General features: G+C 50.8%; 1 protein-coding gene across 3 annotated transcripts in view; it reads left to right on the plus strand.

Moving 5' to 3' along the window:
• Positions 1-15825, plus strand: part of Brd3 (bromodomain containing 3) — a 32885-nt gene that overhangs the window by 11128 nt on the left and 5932 nt on the right. For all 3 annotated transcript variants that reach the window (XM_013345986.2, XM_005346212.2, XM_005346213.2), the window contains exons 2-9: positions 1344-1651; positions 2579-2716; positions 3620-3767; positions 4436-4650; positions 6405-6776; positions 9446-9574; positions 12191-12382; positions 13592-13833. In XM_013345986.2, coding sequence (XP_013201440.1) covers positions 1439-1651; positions 2579-2716; positions 3620-3767; positions 4436-4650; positions 6405-6776; positions 9446-9574; positions 12191-12382; positions 13592-13833 — 1649 coding nt within the window. In that variant the 5' untranslated portion in view covers positions 1344-1438. The remainder of the gene's footprint in view (positions 1-1343; positions 1652-2578; positions 2717-3619; positions 3768-4435; positions 4651-6404; positions 6777-9445; positions 9575-12190; positions 12383-13591; positions 13834-15825) is intronic.

Genomic DNA, 15825 nt, shown 5'->3' on the forward strand with positions numbered 1-15825 from the left:
CTCGAACTCACAGAGATCCGCCTGCCTCTGCCTCCCGAGTGCTGGGATTACAGGCGTGCGCCACCACCGCCCGGCCTGGACTGGGCTTTTTGATGGAGAAGCTGCAGCACCCTGGAAGTTCAGCACATTCCTTATGTACAGTTGAACAGGGAGGTGGGGTTTTTGCTCACAGATGAACAAGGAGACGGGGTTTATGGTATACAGCTGGGTCAAAGAGGCAAGTTTAGCAGATCTCTGCAGGAGTAGTTGCTGTAAGAGAGTGACTTAAGACTTTAAGTATCTTGGGAAGGAAGCTATGGTGGACCATTTCTGCACACTTGGACCGGAAGAAGACTTTGCTATTCCTTTCTGGGTCTCACCCCAGGGAGTGGGTAGGGCTTTGCCATTCCTCCTTGAGTCTTAGGCTATGGTTGTGTCCATGTCAACAGACTGCAAGAGGTTTGAATGTTGAGGGAACTGTATATATTCCTGCACATGCTCCTCCTGTATGACTCTCCCCACACACCCTGTGTCATACTGTGCACTACCTCTGCTTTATAGTATCCTCACTGTTGAGTGTCTGCTGAGTGGTGCTACTCCCTTATTAGTGCTGTACCATGGGAGTACCATGCAGCAGGGACACCATGCAGTGGGGAGCCCTGTGAAAGTTATAGCACGGTTTCTGTTGAGTGGGGACACCCAGCATGCTACCAGTGTTGCACATTACCCTGGCTTTTCAGGGATTTGCAGAACTGTCATGGACACATCAGCTCTGTATGTGGCCAGTATTCCTGACAGCTAGGATGGGGACTTGAAGTCTCAAAATGTGTCTTGTTCAGGAATTGCACACACAGGTGGGACACAGAAGAAGACTGCTGATGTAGTCACCCTCTTTCACCATTCTGACTGGGTGAGGGCCTGGCATGTCACAGCTGGCTGCCATCACAAACCCCGGCTGGTTCTCCTGGTTACATTAGAACCTCATGCCATGCCTCAGGGCCCCAGCTCCCTGTGCCAGGTTTAGGTCCGCAAACCAGTTGTTGCTCATCTCTCAGCTAAGCTACATGTTGCAGTTCTCTGAGCCTCAATTGTTTAAAACATCACCACAGACAAGTAGTTGACAGACAGGTAGAATTGAGCCAGCTCTCACCAGTCCGTGGGGCTGTGAGCTGAAAGGGACTAGGCCCTTCATACTCTTCCCTATCCCTTTCTGGGAACCAGTGACTCATGTTTGCACTTTTCCCGGGTAGAAGAGCAGTGGCTGGGGTGGCTCTGAGGAGTGCCACATCGAGGTGGTAGGGAAAGTTGTGTCCTTGCTGAAGTAGAGGCTCTCCGAGTGATAGCGTCTCTGCTTGCTTCTGCAGGTGCCTGACTGGGCCTAGAAATGGGATGCCAAGCCTCCATAACGAGTGCCTCTCTGAGCTGCTGCTGTGACAGCAAGTGATCAAGCTGCCAGAGAATGTCCACTACTACAGCAGTTGCCCCCACGGGGATCCCGGCAGCCCCGGGCCCTGTGAACCCTCCCCCACCCGAGGTCTCCAACCCCAGCAAGCCTGGCCGAAAGACTAACCAACTGCAGTACATGCAGAATGTGGTGGTGAAGACACTCTGGAAACATCAGTTCGCCTGGCCGTTCTACCAGCCTGTGGACGCAATCAAGTTGAACCTGCCTGTGAGTGGCCTTTAGCCCACTCCTGGAAATCCTGCCCAAAGGTGGTGTCTGAGATACAGCAGGTGCTGCCTGTGCCTCAGTGCCGCACAGGAAGCCATTGGTCTAGTAGGGTGGCTGCCATCGGTTCAAGAAATGGGGAGAACCCCTGGCTTCCATGGTGAAATTAGAATAAAAGGGGCTACAGTAGTGGTTCTCAACCTGTAGGTCGTAACCCTCTTTGGGGGTCTAGTGATCCTTCCACACAAGGGTCATCTAAGACCATTGGAAAACAGATATTTACATTACAGTTCATAACAATAACAAAATCACAGTTATAAAGGAACAACAAAAATAGTTTTATGGTTGAGGGTCACATTAACATGTATTAACTGTATTAAAGGGTCATAGCATTAGGAAGGTTGAGAACCCCTGGGCTAGAGGATGATGGGGGCCTGTGTCAGAGGGCCATGTAAATCTCTAACTCATGCACTAGGGGCTGTGCTTCTGCCCACTCATCGTGATTCCTCATAGTCAAATGCCAGGTGTTCATCTAGGCGGTGGTCTCTTTACTGCATACTCAGATTTTATCTGGATATAGAGATACCTGGAGAGTTGCAATGAGAAGGCCAGCACGGGCACTTTTTCATTTGTTTCTGTACATGCTTGATCCCTGGACACCTGCAGGTTTAGAATCAGAGGGAGTTTGGCTCTGTCTGCATGTGGACCAGCTCAGGCTCTGCCCCCTGCTGGAGAAACCCATGAGAACAGATTTGGCAAGAGTTTGGGACTGGCCAGGAGTCTCTTCGACCACATGCCCCACCTGCTCTTAGGCTTCTAGACCTAGCCCTGGGACCCAACTGACTAGGGAGGACCTTGCTGTGCTTGGAGAACTTGAGAATAACATTGACTCTTTCTTTGATTAACACCTCTGAACATCTTTTTCCCTAGGATTATCATAAAATAATAAAAAACCCAATGGACATGGGGACTATCAAGAAGAGACTAGAAAATAATTATTATTGGAGTGCCAGTGAGTGTATGCAGGACTTCAACACCATGTTTACAAACTGTTATATTTATAACAAGGTGAGATACAAAACATCCCCAAAACTGCTTGAGGGAGCAAGCTTGGCACTGGGAGGTCTGAGTCCCTGCATGCTGTTGGTTCATAGGTGACTTGTGAGTCCAGGCCCTCTGCCATGGCTCTTGGGGTTGCAGCAGACAATGTCCTGGCACCTTTGTGCTCAGTGATTCCCTATGCCATCCCAGTGGCCTGCTGGGGGGTTAGTGGAAACTGGGTAGCTTTTAGAGGTCACTGACATAGCCCATGGACTCTATTCTGAGACCTAGGAGCTCTACCCTTAGAAATCCTAACGGTGCAGAACTGTGGGCCCAGCCTGCCATCAGGAGGAAGTAGTCAAGAAGACTGTGACCCAGTGGGCAGCCTCCCAAAGTGTTATACAGAGCACTTGGGAACTCTGAAGAGTGGTCAGTGTTAGAACAGATGGCCAAGTTCGCAGGGCCCTGCTTGAGGGTTTGTTCTTTAGCAGTGTGAATATAGGAAAGGTGTGAAAGGTGTTAGAGCCCAGCTGTGGAGGCCCCTTTTCTCTGCTTGCTGGATGAAGGAGTTTTTGTTTGTTTTTTTTGGTTTTTCAAGATAGGGTTTCTCTGTAGTTTTGGAGCCTGTCCTGGAACTAGCTCTTGTAGACCAGGCTGGCCTCAAACTCACAGAGAACTGCCTGCCTCTGCCTCCCAAGTGCTGGGATTAAAGGCATGAACCACCACCGCCCAGCTATGAAGGCTGTTTTTATACTTTGTCTTTGTTTCTATTTTGGGGTTTTTTTTTCACATTGAAAAATATTATTCTTGCCTTTCTTTCACGCTGAGTCTCTTAACAAAATTTAACACATTCTTGTACTACAACCTACAGTGTCTTTTGCAAGTGCACAGCTCCTTTCATGGCAAGTGACCCGGGTTCTCTGTCTTCAGCCCACAGATGACATAGTGCTAATGGCCCAGGCCTTAGAGAAAATCTTTCTGCAGAAAGTAGCCCAGATGCCCCAGGAGGAAGTTGAACTATTGCCCCCTGCTCCAAAGGGCAAAGGCCGGAAACCAGCTGCAGGAGCCCAGAATGCAGGTAAAAAGAGGCAGACAGGGAGTGCAGGCATTTTCTGCTAGGATTATAAGTGGAAGGGGTCGGTGTGAGTTCCCTGGCCCCTCTGAGTTGTGTTCCTTTTCTGCCAGGTAGGACAGGTGTGATGAGCTTGACAGGTACAGATCTGTCTAGAACAGGGAGAATATCGCTGTAGCTGCTGTCACGTGTCTGGTGATCTCCCACATCTCACTCCTGTTTTTATTGATCTTAGCATTGGCTTTGACTTGCTGTCTGGTTTAGAGGAGTTTGTCTCTCGGTTGGAGAGAGTCAAGGTAATCATTATCCAGAGCCATGAGGCCAACCTGGGGTCTGATCAGGTCTGAGAATGGATATTGACTAGAGATGTGTCAGACAGAATGACTGACTGGGCAGGGAGTGGCTGAAATTAAGCTAGGGGCTAGAAAGGCCAAGTCCCGGGTTGTCAGTTAGCTATGGGCTCTGAGTGGGTTTCTCCACCCAGCTATGGGGCTTACTCTGGTTTTCACTCAGTGGACATTGCCCAGGCAGCAGGGCCAACTCCTGCTCCAAGGCTAGGAAGAGACTGCTTGGTCTGTCCCAGAGGCCTTAGTGCTATGGCTGGATGGCATGGTCTTAGATGCTTCTTGAAACACAGAACCCACTGAGTTGAGCTCCCTGTCCTTGCTTTGAAGGTACACAACAGGTGGCAGCTGTATCCTCGGTCTCCCCAGCAACCCCCTTCCAGAATATACCCCCAACTGTATCCCAGACACCTGTCATTGCTGCCACCCCTGTACCAACCATCACTGCAAACGTCACATCGGTTCCCGTCCCCCCAGCTGCTGCACCGCCTCCTCCTGCGACACCCATTGTCCCTGTGGTCCCTCCCACGCCGCCTGTAGTCAAGGTGAGCTTCCCTGAGGCCTGCATGGCTATCTGGTGAGGTTGGCTGGAGGTCCGAGCCCCATAGAGTTAATGAAGCAGGGGCAGTACTGGGGCAGGTGGGCACTCTACTGCCTTTCTAGGTGCAGCTGTTTGGAAAGATTTTTCTGCACAGACAAGGAGACCGAGGCTCAGGGGTAGAGGTCACATGGCTGGTGCTGGCCGGGCTGGACTTGAACCCCAGCTTCTCCGGCCTGGTAGCCCTGGCCTTTACAAGCCACTGGGGAAGGTAGGAAGGTATGGAGGGAGTAGTGAGGGTAGAGGGGTCAGGTCATCTTTGGTCATTCTTGGGGGAATGGTGGCCAATGGCATGAGCCTGGATTTGTAAGGGTCTGACAGCTATCCCTTGTTTGCTGAGAGTTCTCACGGTGGACACTGTCCTGCCCTGGCCGGGCCCTACTTGGGTCTAGATGGAGTGGGGCTTTCTGTGAGGTGCGGGGTTGGCAAGGCCTGTTGAATCTCCTGCTTTGAGTAGGGCCCATAACAGGCACTCATGTGTGTTATCTTCTTCAATTTGATCCTCACAGTGACCCTCTGGGGCAGGCAGTAGTCCCCCCTCTTACAGATGAGGAAACGGGCGCTCAGGGGTTAAATGGCTCTCCCAAGGTAAAATGCCACCTCCATTGCCTTCCCTTCCCTGTGGCCTTCACTGCCTGCACTTCCCAGTGGCGCCTGGCCAGGCTGTTTGCCACAGCGAGTCTGCCCTCCCACCCCAGGTCCTCTGCAGCTCGCGCTTGGTGCTTGCCATCCTGTAGGTGCCCATCAATGTTTTTGGATGGCCAGTTTGTGCCCCTGTCAGCCTGAGGGTGGCAGCTTGGCTGGGAAAGTAACTAGGGGGCTGTCAATGCAGGTTCTGTTGCCATCACCTGGCCTGTGAGTTTGTGGCTCTAGTTGGCTTCTCTGCCCACCTAAGCAAGCTAAGAGAAATCCGCTGAGCAGGTCTCACTATATACCAAACCCTGATCCCAACTCGGTTGGTGATACCTATTGGTTGGACTCTTCAGTCTGTGGTAGAGACGCCCTTTCCCCTTAGGTCCCTTGGCAGAAACTATATGTGTGTCAGCTATTAGCAGCCGGCTTCAGGTGCACCCATGGGGGGAGGCTGTGGTACCTCCTGGGCTTAGCAGCCCTCTGCACTGCCTGTGCCTTCCAGATAAAGAGTCCTGGTCTGTCCATGCCTACAGCCCTTAGAGTCTCTTGGCCTGTAACTGCTGTGGCTGCTTCATGTCTCCTGGTCAGGCTGCCCCCACCCATCCAGCCTGGAATGCTCCTCCTGCCTCCCCTCCTTCTGCTCGATTTGTGTCTGTCCTTGAAGCACCTGCTCAGGGCCTGGTCTGGCGCTTTCCTCCTGTTCTTTAAAGCAGGGAGTCTCTGTCTCTGGCACCAATCTGTGGTGCTTGTTAGATGTTGGGTGAATTCCCTGCAGCACCTCATGCTGCTCAGGTCAGTGATGCTCACCCATCTGAATCCTCGGGGCTGAGGGAGAGAGTCCCAGCATCACCATGGCCAGCTGTGTGACCTTGGACTGTGGGCCTGGCCCCTCTGAGCCTCGGTGTCTTCTGTACTGTGGGGACAGCTGAGAAGGAAATGAGACCCTGCATGTGGTCGCTAGCTTGGCTCCTGGCAGGCAGTCTGCACTCTGGAGGTGTGGCAGCTGTGAGACACATCTCCCTGTACACTTCCTTGTTTCTGGAGTTCACTGTTACTTTGTTGTCCTAGAAAAAGGGTGTGAAGCGGAAAGCGGACACAACCACACCTACGACATCTGCCATCACTGCCAGCCGGAGCGAGTCTCCCCCTCCACTTTCAGAGCCCAAGCAGGCCAAGGTGGTAGCCCGAAGGGAGAGTGGGGGCCGCCCCATCAAACCTCCCAAGAAGGACCTGGAAGATGGTGAGGTCCCACAGCATGCTGGTAAAAAGGGGAAGTTGTCCGAGCACCTGCGGCACTGTGACAGCATTCTCCGGGAGATGCTGTCCAAGAAGCATGCTGCCTATGCGTGGCCCTTCTACAAGCCAGTTGATGCTGAGGCTCTGGAGCTGCATGACTACCATGACATCATCAAGCATCCCATGGACCTCAGCACAGTCAAAGTAAGTGGGGTGGTGTTGAGGGCAGGGTAGTGCCCATAGCCAGAGCCAGCAGGCTCTCCTGCCTGACTGAGCTCACTCTGATCCTGTTCTGCTGATGTCCCTTGCTCCTTGAGAACTAGGCCTGCCTATACCCTGACCTGGTCAGGGAAGAAAGCCTGTTGGTCCCTGAGTCTGCACCTCTATTGTCGGTTATTCTGGTGAAACAGATCAGTGGTTCAGTTCTTCCTTCTGTCCCCTAGTTCTGTATCAGCAGATAAGGGGGCTTTTAAAGGTGTCTGCTTCTGAGGCTGATAAAATCAACCTGGTGTACATAGAAAGTTCCAGGACATCTAGGGCTACACAGAGTCCTGTCTCAAAACCCTTGATATGTAGGCACCTCACGGCAGAGGTGGGAGTCTGGTGGTGGGCCTTGCCTTAGCGCTTGGCTACCTTTGAGCCCTGCTCCCACCCAGACAGGGAAGTGGAGAGAGATGGGCAAAACAATGAGGCCACAAGCTGAGCTGTGCCATCCCCTTGCTAGGTTTTCTCAGAGTCAGTATCTCATTTTGAGTTTTGCTGTGTCCAGCCAAATCAGGGCCTGGCAGTCTTGAAAATGGACTTGAGCTTTTGTAGGCAAAAGAGCTTGGGAGATGACAACCCTGGAGCTGGGCTTGGTTCTTCTGCCCTTCGTAGAGGGAATCTCTGTGGTAGCCTCCGGGACTCTCCTTGCCAGTTGAGGCAGGCAGCCCCCATCTCTAAGTTGTATAGTGTTTTAGTTGCATGTATCATCCAGGCATCCTTGTAAAGGCAGTGGTGTCAGCTGCTGTACCTCATCATTGGCACAATCTCCCAATAGAAGCTTTTCGTCCTAGGTAATTATATCGGTGGCAGGCAGGCCACCTAAACAACTTTATGCCCGGTGCTCATTTGAGTAAAAATGAACTAAGCAACTGGCCTGTCTAGCAGGATTGGGGTGAGGAAGCAGGCCCTGGGAACCACATAACCCCAAAGCTGCTGGAAGCCTTGTTTTATCCTGCCTGGCCACTACTGTGCCATTGTTTGGAGTTCTGGAACTTGGCTGGAGTTCCACTGTTTTTGATGCACTGTGACAGGTTGGCCTCTCATTTTCCTTTGGGTCCAAGATGAGGCAGATTTGGGAGTTCAGTTTACTGAGAAGTCGCCATGTGCTTTGCTCAGGCTTGTAGAGACACTAGGTGCTTACCCAGGTGACTCTTGCATGACTGAGTCTGATTCAAACCCTATGAAAAGACTATAGCAGAAGAGTATAAGACAGCCTCGATTTCTAAAGACTCTGCAGTAAAGGGAGAAAATACCTTAATATGGTGTGAATTTCATTTTTGTTTAGATTTATTTTGCCTGTATGCATGTTTGCCTGCACGTGTATATGTGCACCATGTGCATGTCCGGTGCCCACACAAGTTAGAAGGTTGAGTCCCCTGGAACTGGAGTTATGGATGGCTGTAAGTTACTATGTGGGTGATGAGAACTGAACCCAGCTCCTCTGCAAAAGTAACAAGTGCCCTTAACCACTGAACCATCTCTCCATCATCTACTGTTGACAGAGTTTAATAACAAAACTTAAGGGGGAAATTGTACTGGCACGTGTCATACCAGCTCCAGGAGGCTTTTCTCCAAGCAGCCTCTGCTGAGAGCATGGTTGTCTTTGGGCACAAGGGACAAGCCTGTTATTTTATTTTATTTTATTTTATTTTTTTTGAGACAGGCTTTCTCTGTAGCTTTGGAACCTGTCCTGGAAACTAGCTCTTGTAGACTAGGCTGGCCTCAAACTTGGAAATCCACCTGCCTTTGCCTCCTGAGTACTGGGATTAAAGGCGTGTGCCACCATCACTTGGCTCCAAGCCTGTTATTGAGATCCCTCCACTGTGTGGCAATCCATGTCCAATCAGAGGTTAAAGTGAGTGGTTAGCCCCTAGGTCACTGACCACTGATATCCACACAAGACAGGAACTTGACACCTCATAAGTGCTTAAAGTATGCCAATTCACTCTCCACCAGTCTGCCCCGCTCAGCTTTGTGTGTCTGCCTGTGTGACCCTGTCCAACCTGCCTTTTCTGGGACTCCTTGGGCTAGACTTCAGTGGAGTGTGAGGGGCTTCGCTACGGGGTGACCAGGTCCATATGATTTGTCAGCATCAGCTCCACAGGCCCCTGCTGCCCTCCATCCCTGCACAGTCTGAGAACTGCCTATGGGCCCAAGACATAAGGCATCTCCTAAGAGGCAAATTGGTAACAACTCCTGGATTTCTCACAAGAAAAGCAAACTCTCCTTCTGTAAATTGAGTGGACTTCCCAAGATGGGCAGAGTCTTTACCTGAAACTCCATGAAAGTCCCTAACACCAGAACCTTCTGTGATGTCTGCTGTGTGGAACTGGAAACTAGCTGAAGATGGGTTTGGCTGTAGGGTTGGTTTATCTCCCAGTGTTTCTTCATCCGGTGGCTCTGTCCTTGGAGCCAGGGTGCTTCGTGTTGAACCATCACTTCTGACCCCTTCTCCCAAGGCTCCCTCTTCTGAGTACTCCAACCCAAGCTAGTTGACAGAAGTCCTCACTGGCAGTTGCCTTGGTTGCCAGAAGATGTTCTGAGTCTCTGAGTCTATCCCCTGCATGGTCTGGGTAGTGCTGTCTGCTCACACTTGTTGCTTGTTACAGAGGAAAATGGACAGCCGCGAGTACCCAGATGCACAGGGCTTCGCTGCTGATATCCGGTTAATGTTCTCCAATTGTTATAAGTACAACCCTCCAGACCACGAAGTGGTGGCCATGGCCAGAAAGCTCCAGGTAATCCAGGGCTGGGTGTAAATGTGATTAACAGCTGAGTTGTGCTATGAGTATTGAAGCCTTAGATGTAGCTGGGTGAACTGGGATGATCCAAGTGTCTGAGACGCATCTCCAGCAGGCAGGCCTCTGAGGAGCCTTATTTCCACAGCCTGTTTTGCCTGTGTGGCAGTGAGATCCTGCTAGGCTTAGAGCAGATTCCAGGATACATGGTAAATAGGCTAGCCTCTGATTTTTTTTTTTTTTTTTTTTTTTTTTTTTTGGGGCCGGGTTTTTTTTTTGGTTTTGGGGCTTTTCTTGGACTTGGTTTTGTAGACCAGGCTGGTCTCGAACTCACAGAGATCCGCCTGCCTCTGCCTCCCGAGTGCTGGGATTAAAGGCGTGCGCCACCATCGCCCGGCTGGGTTGTTGGTTTTTTTTATTTGTTGTTGTTATTGCTGTTTTAACTAAGTCTGAGGAGCTGGAGAGATGGCTTAAGCTAATAAGAGCACTTGTTACTCTTGCGTAGGGCCGAGTTTGATTCCCAGCACCTACATGGTGGCTCACAACCATCTATAGTTCCAGTTCTAGGGGATGCAACACTCTCTTCTGGCCTGCATGCATGTGAGCACTGCATTCATGTAGTGCATAAACATACGTGCAGGCAAAATACACATAAAATAAAAATTAAAAAGTTTTTTAAACAGTGTCTGGTTCTGTAACTTAGGTTAGCCTTGAACTCATGGCCATCCTCCTGCTTCATTCTCCTGAGTCCTAGTAGGTGTAACGTGACTCCTGACTTTAGGACCTAGAATGTTCTATGAGAATTTCTTTTTTTTTTTTTTTAATTTATTTATTTATTGAGGATTTCTGCCTCCTCCCCGCCACCGCCTCCCATTTCCCTCCCCCTCCCCCGATTAAGTCCCTCTCCCTCATCAGCTTGAAGAGCCATCAGGGTTCCCTGACCTGTGGGAAGTCCAAGGACCGCCCACCTCCATCCAGGTTTAGTAAGTTGAGCATCCAAACCGCCCAGGCCCCCCCAAATCCAGCACGTGCAGTAGGATCAAAAACCCATTGCCCTTGTTCTTGAGTTCTCTGTAGTCCTCATTGTCCGATATGTTCAGCAAGTCCGGTTTTATCCCATGCTTTTTCAGACTCAGGCCAGCTGGCCTTGGTGAATTCCCGAAAGAACATCCCCATTGTCTCAGAATGTGGGTGTACCCCTCGCGGTCCTGAGTTCCTTGCTCGTGCTCCCCCTCCTTCTGCTCCTGATTTGGACCTTGAGATTTCAACATAAAGAAAGATACTCTTTTTTTTTTTTTGGTTTTTCGAGACAGGGTTTCTCTGTGGCTTTGGAGCCTGTCCTGGAACTAGCTCTGTAGACCAGGCTGGTCTCGAACTCACAGAGATCCACCTGCCTCTGCCTCCCGAGTGCTGGGATTAAAGGCGTGCGCCACCACCGCCCGGCCGAGAATTTAATTCCTGGCTCAGGCATGTCCTGAGGTCCCTAAGAGCCATCTTGGGTTATGAGGACTGCTGGGCAGAGCCTTTTTTCTCATTTGTGGGTCCTCCTAATGTCCTAATGTTTTCACTTTTTTTGAAAATGGCACTGCTGGGAAACAGTGCACAGTGGTCATGGAGGTCCCCTTATGGGCAGAGGCAGCTAGCTTTAGGGCCTGTCTACTGCTAAGACCTTGCTCTCCGTGCTTGGACTCTGAAGGCATCACCATACAATGTCGAAGGGCACTGTGCTGTCCTCCCGAGGCTGGAGGAGCTTTGTTATTGGTGTTGTTCAGTAGTCACCACTGTGAATTTTAGGAACTAGGCACTAGGGGCTAGAGTCCAACACCCTAATGACTTGCCAACAGTAGCCTCCCAGGCCTCTGACTTCTTAGTTTGGAGATCTAAGGGTTGGGAAGGGTCTGAGAGCACACTCAGAGGAAGCACTTTGAGAATCTGGGCTCCAGCATGATGAGTGTGCACATGTGTGCACTCTCATACATGTCTGGGTGGACCGAGTATATGAGGCAGGCAAAGGGAATGCCCTCTTATTTCCACATGGCTCCCTCACCCCTTTCTGCCCTAGGATAGAGTGATATTCATCAAGAGGGTTTTCCAAGTGCTTGGTCCTGCAGGAGCTGTGAGGGACTTTCCAAATTTAGCTTTGCTGGGATATAGCTCTGCCCATTTTGGTATTCACTGGGTATGAGGTGTGTCACTGCAGTACAACCCCAGAAAGGGAATCAGGTGAGACAGGAGCCAGCTCTCAGTGGCTAGGATCCCTGGTGGAGTTGAGGACTGAAGGAAGGGTACTCTTGTTAACAGAGGGCATTCCTGAGGAGCCTGGCACCCAGGGCTGTATGACTGTCCGTGCCTTCTACACAGACTTGCAGATTAGCTAGGGGAGCTGCATGCCAGGCCCCAGAAACTCAGGTCTGTGATTGGCTGGCCTCTTTCCTCCATTCTAGGCCTACACTTGGGAATTGCCTGGGGATAGTAGGGGACAAAGGAGGGTGGCAGGCCTATGCCTCCATAGAGCCTGAACTGTGTGTGGTGTGGTGCAGCTCAGAGGCATCTTACATGCAGGAGGGGCTGTCTTGTGGGTATGTAGGTATTTAGCTGTCCCCCTTTTTTCCCCAGGATGTGTTTGAGATGAGGTTTGCCAAGATGCCTGATGAGCCTATGGAGGCACCTGCACTGCCTGCTCCTACAGCCCCTGTAGTGAGCAAAGGTGCTGAGAGCAGTCGTAGTAGCGAGGAGAGCTCTTCAGACTCAGGCAGCTCAGACTCAGAGGAGGAGCGAGCCACTCGGCTGGCGGAGCTGCAGGAGCAGGTGAGGATAACCACTTCTATGCTGTTTCCCAGTGGGTATGGACCACCAAGCCTTACTGCCTAAGCAGGCCTCTTGCCATCACTTGTCGTTTCCTCCAGCTGCTGTGATCTTTATCTGTAGCGCTGGTAGAGGGTCTCTGGTGGGGTTGCTCACACACACCTTCCTGGGTCTGAGGAGGCTTCCTGGAGCACACAGGTGACTGAAAGTACTTGTGTGTCTGAGACATTCTTAGACCCCTGGAGGGCAGGACCCTCCAGAAAGGCTGGAAGTCAAACAGGCCACAAAGATGCTTTTTAAGCAGTGGCTATAGTGGGTGTGCTACAGGCTCCAAGAACTCAGATCTGTGCCTCCTGTGACCTCCTCTGCCTCAGTCTCCCTGATATGCAGAATGACATGACTTGTTTTGAGATCGGCCCAACAGTATGAACTATTTTCCCAGGGTATTACAGCCAGCCCCGTGGAGTTAGAATGTAGCCACCAAGGCAAAGTAGTGTGCTTGAGCAGGTGGCTCCAGGGGGAGGACGGGCCAGGAGAGTAGAAGATTGCCAAATGAAGCTACATGTCAGATTCTGAGATGATGAGGACATGGAGCAGGGAATTCACCTTTTCTTCCCAGTGCATGGTGCCTTTCCCTGTTGGCTATGTAGCTTTTCCCAGGATACCCAGGAGCCATACAGGCTACCTGATTACCAACACAACGTGGGTCACAATCCTCCTCCCAGAGACATAAATGCAGCATTCTGTCTTGCTGGCTGCTGGTGGGCACCAGGAGGATGCGTTGCTGCCATTGTCTCACTTTAATCCCGCAGACTGGCTGCGGAACCTTCCAGGATCAGCTGTTGAATGTCTCCTCTGTGCAGGTGCTCACACTCTAGTCGTCTTCTGAAAGATAAGCATTAACAATGAAAGTATTAGCTCCTGTTAGCAAGTTCCTCCCGTGTCACCTGCCCCAAGCCCAGCCTATGGGCAGCCACCCTGGGAGGTGGGTCCCTGTCCCCAGAGGCGAGGGAACAGGTTCAGAAGGTGAAGTGACTCACCAGCAGGCACAGAGAGAGGGGCAGAGTGGGCTGTGAAGTGCTTCCCTACATCTCTCTGGCTTCCAAAGGCAGAGCGGGGCCCAGATGCCCCTGGCTTATCCCACATAGCTGAGGCAGCCACAGGGGCACAGGCCTACCCAGACTGCTCGCTTAGCTGCCTGCTCTTTTCCAGCTGAAGGCCGTGCATGAACAGCTGGCCGCCTTGTCTCAGGCCCCAGTGAACAAACCAAAGAAGAAAAAGGAGAAGAAGGAGAAGGAGAAGAAGAAGAAAGACAAGGACAAAGACAAAGAGAAGGAGAAGCACAAGGCCAAGTCCGAGGAGGAGAAGAAGGCCAAGGCCGCCCCACCAGCCAAACAGGCCCAGCAGAAGAAGGCTCCCACCAAGAAGGCCAATAGCACAACCACAGCCAGCAGGTGGGTGACCACCTCTCAGGCTCTCAGACCCCCTCAGGTCACGAGGACAGCCAGATCTGGGACTTTGCACCTTGGCAGCATAGATACTGGGGTTGGAACTTTGGGGTGATTATGAGTTCCTCTGGGGCCTGCTGGGGAAGTCACCCTCACCTGGCTGGCTGACTCTAATGCTGGGCGTTAGGACATTTGCACTGCCAGAGGAGGCATCTCGTGCTTTCAGTGTTTGGGACCTTTTCGTGATGTGGGCCAAGGGGCTTTGCTGTGCAGCCAAGTGCTCTAATTTCTGGTATAACAGGTAGACAAGGGGTTGAAATAGGAAAGAGCAGGAGACAGGATTCTCTCTAGCTAGGTGGAAGCAGCAGCCTATGAGCTGGTGAGCAGGTAGGCAGGTAGGCAGTAGAAGCTAGGTCCAAAGCCTCAGGCAAGGCTAGCAGACATGCTCCTTTGGAGAATTAGTATGGAATTGATATTTCTGGAGGGGGGTTCAACACTGGGGAGAGGTTAAGGGTAGGCTGCCAAGGTCCCCTGCTCTGGTAAGGCATCCTCAGAGAGAGGATCTGATTCTGGCCATTGTGGAGGACAAGTCTGAGCGGCAGTTAAGGAAGCGAGGACATAGCAAAGAGGCTTTGATGGCTGCTTGGGACTGAGTTGGGAAGGCTTTAGTGCCTGGATTCAGGAAAAAAGTGTGTGCAGCCCTGGGACCATCAGCCAAGAAGAGGCCATGCAGGCCTTCTCTCTTCCCATCTGATTGGGCTTTGTTTACTTCTCTTTCTCTCCTCGCGGGGATGCAGAAATCAGTTTTTCTCATATTGTCTTTATCTGGATTTAGTATCCATGTTAATGCTGGTCCCTGAAATGGTGGGATATAATATTCCAGAGTAATTAGGAACTTTTTTTGTTTTGTTTTTCTGAGATAGGGTTTCTCTATGTAGCCTTGGCTGTCCTAGAACTTGCTCTGTAGACCAGGCTGACCTCAAACTCATAGAAATGAGTTTGCCGCTGCCTCCAGAGTGCTAGGATTAAAGGTGTATATAATCACCACCCAGCTTCAATTAGGAACAATTTTAAAAAAGATTGTTTACTTTTATTTCCTGGGGTTGACTATGTTGTGGGACTCCTCCACTCTGCATTTTGTGGCCTGGCTTTAATGCAAAAATCTGTAGGACTAAAGTATCTTCACGGGCAGTTGACACATGATGTAGATAGACTCCAGTCTCTTCCAGATAATATTGCTTGACCTGAAACCTTCCTTGTTGCTTTTAATTTTTGAGACAGGGTCTTTGTGTCCCTGTCCTAAAACTCACTGTGTAAATTAGGTTGGCTTCTGACTCACAGACATTAAAATTTTAATTATTTTTTTTTAAAGATTTATTTATTATACATACAACTTTCTGCCTCCATTTATACCCACACACCAGAGGAGGACACCAGATCTCTTTACAGATGGTTTGGAGCCACCATGTGGTTGCTGGGAATTGAACTCAGGACCTCTGGTAGAGCAGACAGTGCTCTTAACCACTGAGCCATCTCTCCAGCCCCTAAAATTTTAATTTTAAATTAAAAACAAAGCCAGGTTTTTTTAATCCCAGCACTCAGGAGATGGTGGCAGTCAGAGCTCTGTGAACTCAAGGCCAGTCTCATCTACATGGTACATTCCAGGGCAGCCAGGGCTGCATAGTGAGAACCCGTCTCAAAAATTAATTAGAAAATTACGTGTGTGTGTGTGTGTGTGTGTGTGTGTGTGTGTGTGTGCGCGCGTGTGCGTGCACGTGTGTGCACGCACGCATGTACATGTGGAGGTCAGAGGACAGTTTTACAAGAGGGGGTTGGGTTCTCCCATTCTATTAGGTGTGGATATTGGGGATTGAACTTGAGGTATCAAGCCTTCATCCATCAAGCCATCTTGCCAACCCCTCAAGCCCTCATTATAAGAAAATAAATATAGCCAGGCGGTGGTGGCACACGCCTTTAATCCCAGCACTCAGGAGGCAG

The sequence above is a fragment of the Microtus ochrogaster genome, chromosome 4, assembly GCF_000317375.1.
Source record: "Microtus ochrogaster isolate Prairie Vole_2 chromosome 4, MicOch1.0, whole genome shotgun sequence".
NCBI classification, from domain to species: Eukaryota; Metazoa; Chordata; class Mammalia; order Rodentia; family Cricetidae; genus Microtus; species Microtus ochrogaster.